The sequence below is a fragment of the Zingiber officinale genome, chromosome 3B (genome assembly GCF_018446385.1).
Source record: "Zingiber officinale cultivar Zhangliang chromosome 3B, Zo_v1.1, whole genome shotgun sequence".
Lineage (NCBI taxonomy): Eukaryota > Viridiplantae > Streptophyta > Magnoliopsida > Zingiberales > Zingiberaceae > Zingiber > Zingiber officinale.
Genome location: NC_055991.1, coordinates 78,358,629 through 78,375,450, shown reverse-complemented (window position 1 = coordinate 78,375,450; position 16,822 = coordinate 78,358,629). Strand labels below are relative to the sequence as shown.

Here is a 16,822-nt window from a genome sequence, read left to right as displayed (position 1 = left end):
AACCAAATGCTCCATAAATGTTCTCAAATATAAATTTGACCCACTATATTGAGAGCAGTGATTTTTTGAATACTGATGTGTCTGAAAAAATTAATTCGTGTTCAAAAAATCACTCTCTCAATATATTGAATTAAATTGATGTTTAAAAACATGAATATAATTATAAGTATTAGATGAATTCATATGACATACTTTCATATCATTTGAGCTATCTAGGTTTGTCAACCGATTTTGGCCGAATGAATCTAAAGAGTTTCGATGAAAATCGATTGATATACCTAGAGAGCTCGGGATGATGTAAAACTAGGTCCTATAAATTCGTCTGATTATATTCATATTCTTAAATATAAATTTGATTCAATATATATTAAGAACAGTAATTTTTTTTAACATGAATTGATTTTTCAGATACATTTGTATTTAAAAAATTACTGCTCTTAATATAGTGAGTTAAATTGGTATATGAAGGTATTTATAAAATAAGGAGAATTAAGTGAACACATAGAATCTGATTTCATACAATTCTGAATTCTCTAGATTTATCAATCGATTTTGACCGAAATTAACTTGAAATTATATGAAATTTATTTTTATGTGTTCATTTATTTCTTCTAATTATATAAATATATTCAAATATCAATTTAACCTACTAGATTAAAAAAATATTTTTTAAATATGAATCAATTAATTAATTTTATTAAATAATAAAATTAATTGATTCAACTGCTACGATTATAACAGTCGAATGATAATAAAGATAAAAATAGAATTGAATTCCTGATTTAATAATTTTAAAATCAATATATATGATTTATGATATTTGGAAAAATGTTCTACGCGTTCGATAAAAAGTTGAAAATCGTAACCAAACCAAATCGGCCGGTTTAGAATTTTCCCTAACCGGATGGTTCTTTAAATCCTTTCGATCGAATCCCCCAACGATCATGCGGACCGAAAAATGTAAGCTGCAAAGAAGGTAATATCTATATTACAGGGGTTAATATGCAAATTTCCGGAATCTGCAATCCACCAAATCGAAAAGCTGAAGGAAAGCTTGGAAACACTGCCGCCGCGAATTCGATCGGCGCTCCTCCTCCCTCCAGCTGCCTTTTCTTTCGCCAAGCTTCGATCTCCTCGTTGTTTGTTAGTTTTCGACGATCCGTATTGCGTTTTTTACTTTCGACGATCCGTTGGTTTTCGATTCTGATTATCTACGCATGCGAGATCGGATTGTCTAGATCTTCCTACGGTGTTGTTCGCCCGGAGGATGGAATCGACTGAAAAGAAGAGAGGCCGAGTCGCGGTGGTTGTCCTTGGCGACATTGGTCGAAGCCCCCGCATGCAGTACCACGCCCTCTCCCTTGCTGAACAGGTGCTCCTCTTTCTCTCCTCTAACACACATATTCCGGAAGATAGATAGATAGTTACATGATCATGATACTCTGCGTATAAAGTCGATGCACATCCGTCGTATTTAATTGACCTTTGTATGAAATACAAATAGGATTTTTGTTTTCCGATTGAGAAAATAGTTTTCTTTATCACTCGAAAACTCTGTTATAATTCTATCGAATTAGTTTACTCGAGTTGGATTGATAATATTGATTTTATTTTTACTTCCTTCAAACAAGAAAAGAGAAAGAGTTTTCAGGGAATGAACACTCTAATCTTTCTACCTCTTTTGAGTTGTCGATATTGCCATTTTCTTTCCTGTTGATCTATTTTAGATACCACAGTGCGTGTATAGATTCTAGATTCCTACCAAATAGAGACCCTTGTAGCATACTGAATTTTCTGCCAAAAATATTTGGCCAACTTGAGAGCAGCTCATGTTTTAGTAAAATGTAAGCATAGATGCTTGCTTAAAGTCTAGTTCTTTTGTCCACATCATACGGTACTTTTGGCAGTCTTCTTGATGCAATTGTTGTAAGTCACTTTTGCTTTTTATGTCCATACTTTCACGGTTTTTGGATAAATTTCATTTCATGCCTGAAAATACAATACTATGTCTACAGATTTTTAATTTATCCATAAAATCCCCTTGGCTTCTTAACACTTGCGGTCTTATTGCATATGCATCATTTACGTGTTTTGCCACAACTTTAAGTATGTTTTAATTTTTAGATTGATTTTGTAAAATTGAGGAGTTTTGAGTCTGTTATAATTTTGTACATGAATTTTATTAAATTGCTTTTGAAGCAGGTGACCTATGAATAATGCTACTGAGTCTAACTTTCAACTGCAACATGAAGTTCTCTTTATGGAATATTTGCTGCCCCATATTATATATTAAACCTCCTCTGATGTTTTTTCCCTCTCCCTTATCTGTTTTTCTTTCTGCAGGAAAATTTACTCGTAGACATTGTTGCAAATGGAGGTACAATCTATATATGCTACATGGTCTGAGTCTTTGAGCTTATTTACTTCTCTAACTTACTGGATTATTTTTTGTTTCCCTGTTATGGTACGGGTCACTCTGTTGAATTATATTATTTCTGAAATGCAATATGCTAAAATATTGGCTTTTTGAACAAATTGCTTATAATCTGTTTATCTATTTTGATGATTGTCAGTCGTTGCTTTTAACTTGTTGAACAAATTGCTCATAAGCTTATTTTCTTAGTTTCCTATTTCTCCGTTTTGGACAAAGTTGCTATTGCTTAAAGAAATGCAGAAGAGAGTTACAAGGAACAACTGATAACTGTTAATAAGTTTATAAGGCTTATAGAATCTTCATGTATTGCTACTAGTGCTTAACAAAAGAGAAGCAACAATTGGAGGATTATTGTCAATTATTCTTGTTGCTTTAATATCCTAGACTATTGAGGATGTTATTCTATTAATGGTCTTAAATTGGAAAATGCATCTTGAATTGACTGAAGTCTTACTAAAACTGATACTTTTTAACTTAGTCCAAGATTTATATTCAAGGTTCAGCTTGGTCTATAACAAGGATGGCTCTTCTATATTTTGTCTGCATTCTAATATGTTTTGACACAACACTACTCAAAATATACCATGCCTATCCTTATGCCAGCTGTAGGGCTGAAACAAGTGAAACTTTAAGTGAAATGAATCAAGATGGGTTTAACCAGTTTAAATAATATCTTGAGCTTGAGTTTCTAAGAAGCTCGACTCAACTGAAGTTTTTGTTTTCTGTTGAAGTTTAAATAACATCAATGTCTTTTTCTCTGAAAAAAACACTGATGGAAAAAACAAATCTTATTCAAGACATGGTTGAACCTTTTCCAGTGGTAATAGACTCTAACTCTTTCTAGTTGTTGCAGATGGTTTTTCTCATCCTGATTCTGAGTTATTTTAGCATTAGGACTAAACTGATTTCTATTTAGCGACTATAAAACAAAATTTTATTCAATTTCATTTCCTCTGTTCATCATTGGCATTATGTACAGGTAGTGATCCTCATGTGTCCATAAGAGAGCACCATTCAATTCGTATTTACCAAATGGTACATATTTCTTTTTTTTTTTTTTTTAATTTCTTCTGTAAACACTTTGTAGATGTTGTTAGATGCTTTGCTTGCTAAGAAACTTTTTCCCCTTACAGGGGTCAGTACACCTCAAAGGGTTATCAAAGATATCAAGTGCATTGGCACTAGTAGTCAAGGCTGCAATTCAATTTGTTATCCTAGTTTGGTTTCTTTGTGTTAAGATTGCTCGTCCAGATGCTTTCATTGTTCAGGTTCATCACCATTTCAAGAATTTCTTATTCCTACATGATTGCTGGATAATGTAAATTCTAGAATGAATGAGTTCCCCTAAAAAAACTAGCATATATGAATTTGTTTTGGTTTCACAGGAGTTTGTCAGTTTATGAAACCGTTGAATGAATTTGTGCATTGCTTTTATATTGCATACTCTAATTACAGGAGAAATCTAAAATGGATGGATGTATAAATGATGGTACTTCATTAAATCTTATCAATCCATATTACATTGTATTGTATAAGTAGATAGTGTGTTATAGCAATTCAACACCCGCAAAAATCATGAAAAGAGGAAAGCTCAATTAAACTGAGTTTTTTTAGTATTATGTAGACACAAGTGAACAATTTAAAAAAATTTCTTCCCCTTTCATATTAAAGGTAACAAATGCCTATTTATTTTTACTGTTTTGACGCAGATATGTATAGTCTCCAAATCCACCTTTCTTGAGAAATTTGATGCCTTGTGTTTTATATTGTCAGAATCCACCATCTGTTCCCACACTAGCCGCTGTCAAATTATCTAGTTGGCTAAGACGGTCCAAGTTTATAATTGATTGGCACAATTTTGGATATACACTTCTTGGGTTGTCCCATGGAAGAAATCATATCATTGTGAAAACCTACCATTGGTAATTATTCTTGGGTTTGGTTTGTGTATATTTTAATCTCGGTAATTTATTTTTTCCTTTTCTGGATTTTATATTTTAGGTTTGAAAGTTACTTTGGGAGGATGGCTGATGGTTCATTGTGTGTTACAAAGGCAATGCAGCACGAACTTGCCGAAAATTGGGAAATCAAGTGAGTAAACTTGAATTGTTACAAATATCTGGTTTTATATTGCATCCATTTTGAATCATATAATAATATCACAGAGCAACAGTTCTTTATGATCAGCCCCCTGAGTTCTTCCATCCTACTTCAATGAAGGAGAAGCATGAGGTGACCGTAGTGTCATACATTTGTTTCTTGTTTTTAGATTGCAATTCTGTGTCTGAGACATGCCATAGTTATTTTGTAGGTTGAAGAATGATATATGTCCACCCAATGGAGCATTTGATTGCATCCACACACGTAATATTTTGCATCCAAATTATTCAAATTCATTTTTCATTTTTGCATGAATTTTCTGAACACTTATCTCCATGCAGGGAATGAAAAGTCATTCCGCTTTGAAGCCAGCAATGAGTTGGATCATCCTAGTGATTCTTTGTTTACTTCTCAAGTGGGCAATGACATTTTCTTGAAACCAAACAGGCCTGCCCTTGTCGTCAGTAGCACAAGCTGGTAAGCTTCATTTGCGAGGACCTTCACAGTATGATGTTCTTCATTTTTCTCCTAATATCATGTATGAAAATTCTTTCTTGAACTTCACTTTAGATGTTAATACATGTCTTGTTGTGTGCATAATATTTTCCTTCTCTAAATCTAGTAGGATAAAATGTGCTAGTTCATCCCGACTACCATAAAAGCAACCGAGTTTCTGTTACTCACAGAAATATTGTTGCTTTTTTACTATCTCAATGCCCTAGAATTTCATGTGGAATTTGAATAAGTTACACGTTCAAGCTTTTCCTGCAGAACTTTCTCATACAGGAGAAAAAGAAAAATTTAAACAATTTGCTATTGGAATACGTGTAATATCTTCATTTACTCCTATATTGATTTAGGAATGTGTCTAATCGTTTATGAATTATGATCACCATAGTTACATATATGGGATGGTACTCCATGTGCAAGTACAATGACCTTCGTGATAAATAAATTAAAGATCAAGCTATAATAATAAGCATACTTAGGTTATAGTATTGATTCATACATCCAATATTATGGCCAAATCGACAGTATTCATGGAATAATTTAGTTTCCCAGACTGAGATTCATAGCCAAGTTAACTGCCTCCTCTTAAAACAGATTTTTTCACTATACTAATTGAGGATGATATGCTTTATCTTTTCAGACGTCTACATAAAATCATTACCTAGACTTGTGTATACGCGAACAAACTGGTTTTAGTTTTAGGGAAAGGGTGTATTAAATAACAAAGAGTTGATTGAATTTTCTTGTTGCATATTTAATTGACTGATCATAGGTGGCTCAAGGGAATTTTATTATGGCACACAGGACGCCAGATGAAGATTTTAGTATACTTCTACAAGCGGCACTTATGTATGATCGACGTGTTTCTGGGGTCCTGGGTGAGGATGATTCAATTACCGAGGAGAAACTTTGGTTGGATATCTGTAAGGGGGAACAACTGTACCCTAGATTGTTGTTTATCATAACCGGTATGTGTTTGCACACTCTCTGTAAGTACAATATTTATTGCTGGTTATAGGATGCCTTTAAAATGTCAGTACTAAATTATGAAGGTAAGGGGCCAGAAAAAGCAAAATATGAACAACAGATAAAGAAATTAAAACTTAGGCGCGTGGCCTTCAGAACCATGTGGCTATCAGCCGAGGACTATCCATTATTACTCGGTGAGCTTAGAGGCCATTTTATCAATAACTTCTTATATCAAATAGTTCCTCACTTCTGGCTTTGTGCAGGCTCTGCGGATCTAGGTGTATCGTTGCACACTTCTTCATCCGGTTTGGACCTTCCCATGAAGGTAACTCCTGGTTGAATTTCGTGCTGGTGATCGACGCTGGGATTCTTGATCGTTATTAAAGTTCAATCCTTCAGGTTGTTGATATGTTTGGATGTGGGCTGCCCGTATGTGCGGCTTCATACTCATGGTACGATGTTCAAATTTCTTGTGATTTTTTATTCACATTTACGAACTAAACGGTTCTTTCCATGTATGTCTCTAGCATCAAGGAGCTAGTTAAGGTTGAGAAGAATGGACTACTGTTTTCTTCGCCATCTGAACTCGCCGATGAATTTATGGTTAGTTTCTTGTGTTGTCAAAAACATGAAGAAGTTGCTACACCTTGTTTGTTATCCCCGAGTCTTGAACATTCGATATCATGAGAGTTTCGATGCAGATGCTTTTCAAAGGCTTCCCGGATAAATGCGAGTCTCTGAAATCTTTAAAGGATGGTGCTTTGGCTAAAAGCTCAAGTTCAAAATGGTCTACCGAATGGGAAACTCATGCGATGCCACTTATTTCCGAGGTAAGTTTCTCCAGTAATGTCCAACTAAGGATTCTCTTCAACAAACCGAGTAGCTGAGCTTTTTCGGTTGTAATCCAATACAGATCATATCGTAGAAAACATCGAATATGATGATCACGACTGCATTCGAACTGCTGGCTACGATGCAGCCACCGTTGTTGCCCATTCAGTGGGAATCGTCTCGTTGCATTTTCGTTAGCAACTATTTCAAGTGTTTGTGGTGCAACAACTGTATCTTGACACAAGACTACAAGAGACAAGAACTAGTGAGCTTGTTCTATTGTTTGTATTTTTTAGTGCATAGAAATGTGATTTTACGTTTGTTTCTTCTTTTTCAATTTTCTAGTTTAAAAAAAAAAAAGTAGGGTAAAAATTAAAAGAGCGTTGTTAATTTTTGAAATATCTAAAGAGTCTTTTATTTTTAAAAAGTGAAAATGATTTATTAATTTTGAAAATATTCTTATTCGTAGTAGTTATGGAGTAGTTGTTATAATATGCTAAAATAAATTAGTTTAATTGAGTAAAAGTTTTATTTTATTTTGTCAATTTAATTAAAATTATTTAAAATTAATTTAAGTTATTTTAAAATTATTGTAGTAATTAGTAAATAATTATTATAAAAATTTTATTATGATTTTGTTTTTAAATGATCTTAAGTAAATTTAAGTAAGTAAATAGTTTTGTTATATAAAAGTATTTTGTATGATATTTTTAATTAAATTAAAATTTTAAAAAATATTTATCATGTGGTAGCATTGTGATTACCACAAGATTATGAGGTAGTTGTTATATATTATATTAATTATATGCTAATTAGTATTAAAATAAGGAGAATTTTTGTAAAATTAAATATATATTTAAATATATATAAATTATATTCTAGATTTATCTAATAGATAATAAAATATAAAAATAAATAAATGAAAGAGGCAGAGTTGTTAGTTACTACATTAATTATATATTCAAATATAAATTATCTTTGGCCCCTTATTTCAGTAAAAAGGAGGTAAAACCTATGTTACAGAGGTAAATATGCAAGATTCCAGAATCGGCAATCCAGACAAATTTGATTAAAGGGAAAGCTTTTGAGGCTTTCGTAGGGTTTCGCCGGTGCCGTCGCGAATTCGATCGGCGCTCCTCCCTTCCGCTGCCGTTTCGTTCGCCAAGTTTCGATCTTCTCGTTGTTGGTAGGTATTGGACGATCAGCCAAAGACGGAAAATTCTTCTGTTTTTTTTTCTATATATTTACTTCTAATTGATTCTGTTTGGATCTTCACGTAGAGTAATATGGAGAAGTCTAGAAAAAGTTCTTTTGGTCGCATGTAGGGATTCCTTTAAGCGTTTTTTTAAAGCTTTTTCCCGTTGCCTTCTGTGTTTTTAATCACTAAAGTTGGTGCTGTGTATTTTGAATTGTTGAGATTCATGTTTAAAAGTGGAGAATAGTTCTTCGGCAGCAGGTATGGAACCAATTTTTTGATCCAAGTATTTTAGGAAACTTATATGAGCGACAGGATAGCGTTGTTGTCGCCCCAGATCGTACTTTTCCAATGAGATGATTCTGTTTTGGCTTTTCAGATTTTGAAATTTTTGGTTGTAGGCTTGCCATTTGCAATTGAATTCATATTTCTGATTCGATGTTTTATTTTTTATTACCTATTTGAAAATGGATTCGTTGATTTTAATGAAGCACAGCATTGCCTTTCATACATATTTTGGTTTGACTCTTCTGATTGTAGATCCAGATGGCTGGTAGAGGACCACTTGTTCGCAGACCTTTTCCCCAGCCTCTTCACCCTGCGGCACTCGAAGAGGAGCTTGAATTGCAGAGGATGGACATAAGGAGACTTATAGCGGATAACCGTGGGCTAGCTGAGGATCGTTCAGCTTTTCACAGGGAGTTGGCTGCTGCCAGGGAGGAACTCAACCGGATGAACTTGGTGATTGCAGATATCCAAGCTGAGAAAGAAGCTCACGCAAGGGATATGATTGAAAAAGGATTAAAGCTAGAAGCTGATATGAGAGCTGCTGAACCTCTTAGAGAAGAGGTCATAGAACTACGTGCAGAAATTAAGAAGCTAACTGCCATTAGACAAGAGCTCAATGATCAGGTTCGTTCTCTTTCACATGATCTGACAAGGACTCAATCTGATAATCAACAGATCCCAGCCATGAAGGCGGAAATTGACAGGCTTCATCAGGAACTTATGCATCTTCGGTTAGACTTTGCTAATTGTCCAGTTCTTCTTATGCCCATGCCTCTTTCCTTATTTTAAAATCTCGCACTTCTCTTTGTGTAGGATGTCTATTGAGTACGATAAGAAATCAAACTTTGAATTGATGGAGCAAAGGCAATCAATGGAGAAAAATTTGGTTTCCATGGCGCGTGAGATTGAAAAATTGCGTGCTGACTTGGCTAGTACTGAGGGGAGGCCACAGGCTGCAAGTAATGTTGTTGACCATTAGTACTCTGATTTTCCTTAATAGTTTCACACTTTCACTCGTCAAAAGCTGAATATTTGATATAAACCAAGTAAAAATTTTCTGTTATGCTGCTATCTGATTGTGATTTTAATATACATTCGATCTGTTTGTCAGTTTTGCGTGTTTGTATTGCATTTGTTCAGTCGTTCTTGTTGTATATTTTTTTAAGGTAATTCTCGAGCTGTTGATTGATTCATTTAACATTGTTTTATGATGGTTTACTGAAGGCGAAAGTTATGGGACTACACTTGGCAGCTCTGACAGACCCTACTCTTCAACGTTTGGATATGACTATGGCAATAAGCTGGTAAATTTACTTTGGAGATTCAGTTCAGTACCAGTTTGGTGATTCATGGCTGTTCATGTGCTTTTCCATTATATCTGTTGCAGCCTGTTACTGACAAGCCTAATCTCTATCTTGCTGGATCTGGATCTGGATCTGGATCATGGGGAGCAATCAGCAAGACTCACCTTGCTCGTCGTTGAGAATCTAGTTCACTTGGGCCTTAAATAGGGCCTATGCTATTTCTATTCCTGATGCTTGCACACTAGAGGGATAGATGGTTTTCTAGCTTCGCAATTGGTGCATGCTCCACCAGATTCACTTAGTAGAATGCTTTTCAGAAGCTAGATAACATCAGTTATTCTCTTTGCTTTTTAGTTAGTTTATGACAGCTCTATGTGATTTTAACTTGAATTATGGGACGCCAAATGTATTTGATGTGGTTCTATCTCTACTTCTACATCATATTTTTATGTTACTTTTTGGATTATGCATTAGTCTAATGATGCTGGTTAACAATTTGTTTTATAATTTAAAAAAAACGAAAATGTTTCAAGAACTAATGCTTATACAATTCTGCAAGTATGCGATGGTCATTGGCTCCTAGGACTATAGAAAAATTTGAATTTCTACAAGCCATGGCATGTGCTAATTGGCTTTGCTGTGTTCAGTTGACGCAATGGAAGAATGGGGTATTACGGGCATCAAATGCATTAGTGAAGCCATTTTACTGGTATAGTACTTTAAGTATCTAGATTGATTCCTTCCTGGCAGTTTGAGTTTCTAGGTTAAGTGATTAGTCTATCCACTTTGAGCTTTTAGGATAAGTGATTAGTCAATCCACTTTTACGTAGTATTAGAGCAATAGTTCTTATTTGATTGCTTTGGTAATTATGTTATCATATCAGTACAGGAGGGTATTAAGGATATATATGTATAAATTGTTCGCTTTGCTAGCAACTTGAGTTTTTGAGATTAGTGATAATGTCAGTCAATGCTACATATAGTAGTTGGATATTTACTGAGATTGATGAGGAAGAATCTAGAATTTCCTTAGTTTCTTCTGCATAAGTGAGTCTACATTTATTTCGAAGTGGGTTGTTCCAAATTTCAGGACCTACATGCAATGAGACAGCTTCCTTTTACTTGCTAAATTATTCAAGTAGAGGCAGAATATAGTTTCCTGAATTATTGAAGATACTACTTTAGGAGCAATGGTTTTTTATCTTCTCTCAAAGTTTCATTTACCATATTTGAGCTCATGTTTTTACTAAATTATTCATATAGGGAGTGTGTGTGTGAATTCTTGAATTTTTGAGTTGCTATATTAGATCTTTATGAGCAACACAGCTTTCGTAACATTGCTTTGATAATCTTTTACTAGTTATTCAAAATTTTGAATGGGGAAGCCTAGTGTGGCATATTGAATGATATAAGCTGGTAATTGGGTCTTCAGATGCAACTGGTTTTCTCTTATATTCCTTCCATGCTACCAACACCCACCATACCTGTTTAACTATAACGAGAACTTCTATTGGTTGCTTGTTCTTTGCATTGCTAACCGAACAGTAACAGTAGTTTTCTGGTTTTATGATGGTTTACCATTCCCAATCAATGTGAAGTATGTGATGGTTAGGCTTTGAAGGAATGAGTGACAGAATATTTAGTCGTTTGGATCTTAGATTTACCAGGAGGGCTGCACGATCTAAAAGCTCATTATTTAATTTTTAGCTATATTCCTTTTTGTTGACTTAAGTTAATTGAAGCACTGCTGAAGTCTGTGAAATATGGCAGAGATGTAGTGCTTTAATACTTATCAGGATCTGAGGAAACATTTGTTTGGTTGATTCTCTATGTAACGGCTAGTTGTTAGGTATGTTTGGAAGTGAATTTGCTATTAGACTCGATGTTAGTCATTAAGACAGCTTGAAAATAATGCAGTCAAATCAGCCAAGGGTTAAAGAATATATATAACTTTTTATAGAGATGCCTATGAGCTATTAGATTATCATTAAGAGAGTCTGGATACACGCAGTCAAACCAGCCGAGGAAGGTTGAAGTGAAGAAATTTTCTGGAGATTGGATCATAAAATAGTGGCTACATGATATTTCATATACACGTTTTACCTATATATCAACTGTTTTGTTGCTTTGTTGATGGAAGTGTTGGGGGTCTGCTAGATATTGGTTGAAATGATCAAAGCAGAGATTAGTTCTTCAAAGCTGATTAGGCTGAGAAAGGAGGAACTTTTGCTCGAATGTCAAGCTTGCCGAAGAATCAGTATTGGAATATTTTCCTGTGTTTTATATGGTCCATAATCTGGCATTCAGAATTATCTGATTACATCATTTTAGCTCTGTTAGTTTGCCTGAAGTTCTCTTTCCACTGAGAATAATCTGTATGTTCTCTGAATCTTTCAATTGATGTATGGGAGATGAGATTGTGGGCCAAAGATAGTTCAATTGGAGGATTTTCCAAGTAGTATGTAACTATATCTATGAAATAGCACCTTCGTACTAAAAAAAATCAAGATCAAGTCACCAGATCTCTGAGTGGAAGATCTAGGTTAAGGATTCAAATCTTGGAGAGATGATGTGCTTGGAATTGATTGGCTGTTTATGACCAGAATCTTAGAAGGACTGTCTATGATCAGAATTATAGAGGCAAGTAATTTCTTCTGCACTTAGATTTTGATTGAATACTTTTTTAAAGTTCTTGTTTGACTTCTCATATTGCTCTAAAAGGTTGATGTTTCCTCACTCCTCTTTGTATCTGCTCAATACATTTTCTACTCTTGTTGCAAGTGCCACTATATGTTTTTAGGTGCAAGAATATGTAGTGTTCTAGAGATATTCTTTTATATGAGCATTATTCTAGTATGCTTTTTGGAGTAGTTGCATTTGAAGATGCTAAGACTTGAAAGATTGAAATGACAGACTCGTACTTTGCTATCTAGAGTTTGTTGAAATGGCCCTAGAAATCTGTCGGCTGAAACTATAAATTAGCAAATTGAGTTTCTAGACTCTAAAATATTGATTTAGATTCAATGCATACTACGTTAGGCATTTTTAGTTCTGTTCATGCCTAAGTAGGGTTAGTATCAAGGACAACAACTAAACCACATTTAGAGGATCAGGAATTTTTGATCGAGAGTGACAGAGAGAGAAGCAACTTGAAGTCACAATATTGTTATACAGAAGCCTGGAGTTCCATCTGAAGATTCCGTTGAGTCGAGTTTTGCTTGCATATGTTTGGTTCAGGATCATTGTGTTTCTGTATTCAATTCAAAGTGTTGGATTGATTTCAACCTTAGTATATTAGAATTTCATTATTGCTGAGCTTGACCATTTAAATTGGACTTTAGCTGAAACTTTGATCGAGTGAAACTCTAACTAGATTTGACAATCCAAAATTTAGTTGCTTATCAAATTTATGGTATGGGCTCAGAATGGAAGATCCGGTGACAGGCCGCTTGGGGCCTAGTGTTGTCAACGCGGTGGAGGTGTTCCTGCTTGGATAGGGAAGTTCTTGTAGTACAAAATTGAAACCACTTCCTTGATCCCACCTTTTCCCATGTGTTTCCTCTTTTAAATGTCGATCCTCCCATCTTGATGTGTATCCACCTCTGCAGCTATATCAGTTTATTGTTAGGCAATAAACAAATCCATGTAGAAGCTTATTCATGATGAGTATGTGTGTTTGCTTCTAGAGGAGATTAGATACGAGCTTAAGGATGGCGTTGCTATTGGGATCATATCCTAAAGCTGATAGATAAAACTTTTTTATTAACAAAGAAGATTGTTCACAAGCTTACAAGAGTTGAGGTTTTCGATGGTTGTAGAGTGGATTTTCTTAGATAGCGGGCTTAGAATTAAATCAGACTTTACTAGCTCAGCTATCTGAGATTTGCACTACTTGTGAATAGCTTGGCTCATTTTAGACTGAAAGCAATATATGACATTAGAAACTATTGATTCCTCTATGCGATATCAGTAGTGCTTTCCTTGCGAGTCACTGATCTATTTCCAAAAACATTGAAGAACTTGTGTTATTTTTTTCTTGTCTATTCTTAGTAAGAACACTTATCGTCTTCTGCATTTGCATTATCTGTTCGATATATTGTTAACCTGATCATTGTGTTCAGTTTACTTTTTGGCTATATTCTAAGGAGTTACTTAGCGGGTCACAATCAATCGACATTTATACTTATTAGCAATTTGATTTTTTTGTCATTTATAATACTTTATTTTTCTTGCACCTACATGAGCTCTTTTGGTGCAAAAGGCAACTAGTTTTGCTTAGGAAGGCCCTATATTGGTTTTCATGTTCTTCATTTGTCCATGTTAATGGAACCAGTGTTAAATGAATCTCTTCATGTTGCAGAGTGAGGCAACTTCTTATTCGAATGTTGCTATTCAAGGAAGATCCTGATTGTTGGTGAATCTGCAACTGCTTTTGCTCTGAGAGTTTATACTTAATGCCATCCAGGAGAAACAACATCGCCGAGGTAACCCCCTTGTATACTTTGATCGCGTTGCTCTCGATAGAAAATGAATTCGATAAATGTTAATTTGGGAATTTTAGTGGTTGATTCTCTATGGATATAAATATGCTATTTGTTCAACTTTGAAAGCCTTTTGAATCTCAATCATCTTGAGTTTTCCTTTTCGTTAATTACTGCATATGAAAGCTCCAGGTAACTTCTCTTGTCTGGTATTTAAAGCTTAGTGTCTCATTCAATAAGAAGCAAAATAATCACTCGTCATACGACACGAGCAGATTGATGAAAGCAATCAGGAATGTTTTGACTTGTTGATTGTTTTCGTTGGATATTATATCGCCAGTTGCTAATCCTGAATTTTCATAAACTCTTGATGAATTTAGTTTCTTTAAATGTCTATTAAGAAGGTTTCTGATAAAACCCACTAGAAGCTTCTCTTTCGTCGTGCTGTTTATTTGAATATCATCAATGATAGTGTAAATGAGGATCTTGCTCTGTTTCTTCCGCGATTATCACACTCCCACTTCTTCATTCAAAATCTGCTTTCCATTTACTGCGATGATGAGATTTTGATATAGAACAATACTACCAAGCTTGTTACATCATAGCACTGGTATCTAATCGACTTGTCTCCATTGTTTATGTGCGTTGGATAATATATCGCCAATTGCTAATCCTGAATTATCAGAATTAGTTTCTTTAAATGTCTATTGAGAAGGTTTCTGATAAAACCCACGCAGAAGCTTCTGTTTCGCCGTGACGTTTATTTGAATATCATCAATGATAGCGTAAATGAGGATCTGGTTCTGTTTCTTCCGTGATTATCATACTGCCACTTCTTGATTCAAAGCCTGCTCTCGATTTACTGCAATGGTGAGATTTCGATACTGCCGTGCTTGTTACATAATAAAACTTGTATCTGATCAACTTGGCGCCATTGTTTTTGCAGCTACATTCATGATTTTGGTGAGCTCTATATCGTCGCAACCAGCTACTGCATATAAATGTAAAAACATCGCATAGGGGATTCCCTAACCCTCGACTCCTCACTGGAGCAGTACTGCCACTGAGACAGCACCGTGCTGTTCTCGAACCGCAAAGCGAGCCAAAACAATGCCACAGATGAGCGTGCCCCTGAGAACATATGTATATCGAGCACCTATGGTTCTTGCTTGAAGTATCCACGGGCGTAACTAAAGTGGTGAGTGGATGGTTGTTTACTACATCAAGTCTTAAGGTCGAATTTCGGGACTAGTGGGGTGTAAATCCATATATCCTGTGTAACTCTCCCCTCCCATTCCACTTACCTTCTCAGTCACAAATGATTTAGGATGGGAGTGTTAAGGGTAAACGATTTACTTTTTGCCACATTTGTCACCTGAAGCATCATAAAATTGACTGTGTGATGAAGTAACGGCCCGATATCTCCTAAAATAGGGTATTGTTTGGGTGGATCGTTACATCTCAACTTTTTGCATCCTCAGCCGGTATTATTGCCCCTTTATTATATTTTGAACACCAAAGTATATTATTATTATTATTATTATATTATTATTGGATGATGAAGAGATATTGTAAGTTATGAATTTTTATCATACATGAATTAACTGAAAGAAAAAGAATTCATTATCAAGAAATTAATTTAAATATTTTATAAAATTGTAAAATCAAAATTATAAGGTTGTTTGTGACAATGAGATTTTTAAATTATAAAATCATGATAAAAAAATAACTGTAGTGACAACATTAAAATATTGAATAAAAATAATATACTTGACTCGATTTTAATTTAATTAATAATTTTAAAGTTAGAATCCAATCTAATTTATAAATCAAAATTTGAATAATTAAATACTAATAAATTACAAAATGATATTTTAAACAAATACAATAAGTATGAAGCTACTTTTATTTATTATTCTTGGTTGATTCGCTACACTATTAATTTTAATTTTAAAAAATTAAAATTATCAATGAAAAACCTTTTATAACGGCAAGGGTGTCAAAATAAAACTTTGGGCAAAAATTCAATAGGTGTTTTGTTATTAGAATAGTTAAAAGGGTTTTTTGTATTTAAAATTTCATTTTGATTCAATTTATTTTTGTCTTTAAAAATATCTTTGTTTTTGATAATGTTATAATAGGTATTTGATCATAGTTACTACAGCTAGATCAATTATGTTCTTGTCGTTTATAATCACAATTGTAATAATTATAATCCCGTAGTTGGTATATAATATTGATTAATTTTGGTCATAAATAAATTATATATATTGTACCACGGTTCCTAATTGTTTCAATATAATATTGGTGTCCCCATGGTGTAACGTAGATGGTGGACGCATGTTATCTCTGGCGTAATGGTCAAGGGTCAATTCTCAGGAACTGACAATCTGGGATTTATCCCGCCATGCGCCTATGGTCTGTGTACCTACATGAACCTCTCTCCATATCCGTGGGGCCGACACTAGGAGGGTCACTAAGGTAGCGAATCTACTTTTTTTCAATATAATATTGATCATTATTAATTAGATATTCATAATTATTTCAATATGAGCAATGATATGCAAGGAAAAAAACTCAATGAAAACCTCAAGGATAGACACATAAAGTCATGGCCCACCATTTCACTTTTTGTGGGCCCCATCACTTTATATGTTTATCATTGAGGTTTTCATTAAGTTTTTTTCCTTGTGCATATCGTTTTTCTTTC

At 34.3% G+C, this 16,822-nt stretch overlaps 2 protein-coding genes across 7 annotated transcripts; both read left to right on the top strand.

Moving 5' to 3' along the window:
• Positions 1 to 973: 973 nt before the first annotated feature.
• Positions 974 to 7,181, top strand: LOC122056607 (UDP-glycosyltransferase TURAN-like). Of its 4 annotated transcripts, XM_042618627.1 has the most exons (17): positions 975 to 1,143; positions 1,239 to 1,372; positions 2,344 to 2,377; positions 3,414 to 3,469; positions 3,568 to 3,702; positions 4,208 to 4,356; positions 4,436 to 4,525; positions 4,600 to 4,666; positions 4,735 to 4,798; positions 4,876 to 5,011; positions 5,849 to 6,012; positions 6,097 to 6,207; positions 6,277 to 6,338; positions 6,413 to 6,465; positions 6,541 to 6,616; positions 6,715 to 6,843; positions 6,927 to 7,181. In XM_042618627.1, the coding sequence occupies exons 2-17, from the start codon at positions 1,268 to 1,270 to the stop codon at positions 6,936 to 6,938; spliced, it is 1,443 nt and encodes a 480-aa protein (XP_042474561.1). In that variant the 5' UTR covers positions 975 to 1,143; positions 1,239 to 1,267; the 3' UTR covers positions 6,939 to 7,181. The 4 variants fall into 4 exon arrangements, with proteins under 4 accessions (XP_042474560.1, XP_042474564.1, XP_042474561.1 ...); XM_042618626.1 differs by having other exon boundaries at positions 974 to 1,372; XM_042618628.1 differs by lacking the exon at positions 975 to 1,143 and having other exon boundaries at positions 1,292 to 1,372; positions 2,344 to 2,400.
• Positions 7,182 to 7,873: 692 nt separating this feature from the next.
• LOC122056606 (protein FLX-like 3) lies at positions 7,874 to 15,543 on the top strand. 3 transcript variants are annotated; one of them, XR_006133305.1, is made up of 8 exons: positions 7,874 to 8,030; positions 8,580 to 9,058; positions 9,141 to 9,286; positions 9,552 to 9,631; positions 9,715 to 9,964; positions 13,992 to 14,115; positions 14,850 to 14,982; positions 15,059 to 15,543. XR_006133305.1 is itself a non-coding variant. In XM_042618624.1 (5 exons), the coding sequence occupies exons 2-5, from the start codon at positions 8,586 to 8,588 to the stop codon at positions 9,808 to 9,810; spliced, it is 795 nt and encodes a 264-aa protein (XP_042474558.1). In that variant the 5' UTR covers positions 7,874 to 8,030; positions 8,580 to 8,585; the 3' UTR covers positions 9,811 to 10,097. The 3 variants fall into 3 exon arrangements, 2 of the variants coding, with proteins under 2 accessions (XP_042474558.1, XP_042474559.1); XM_042618624.1 differs by lacking the exons at positions 13,992 to 14,115; positions 14,850 to 14,982; positions 15,059 to 15,543 and having other exon boundaries at positions 9,715 to 10,097; XM_042618625.1 differs by lacking the exons at positions 13,992 to 14,115; positions 14,850 to 14,982; positions 15,059 to 15,543 and having other exon boundaries at positions 7,886 to 8,034; positions 9,715 to 10,097.
• The last annotated feature ends 1,279 nt before the right edge of the window (positions 15,544 to 16,822 follow it).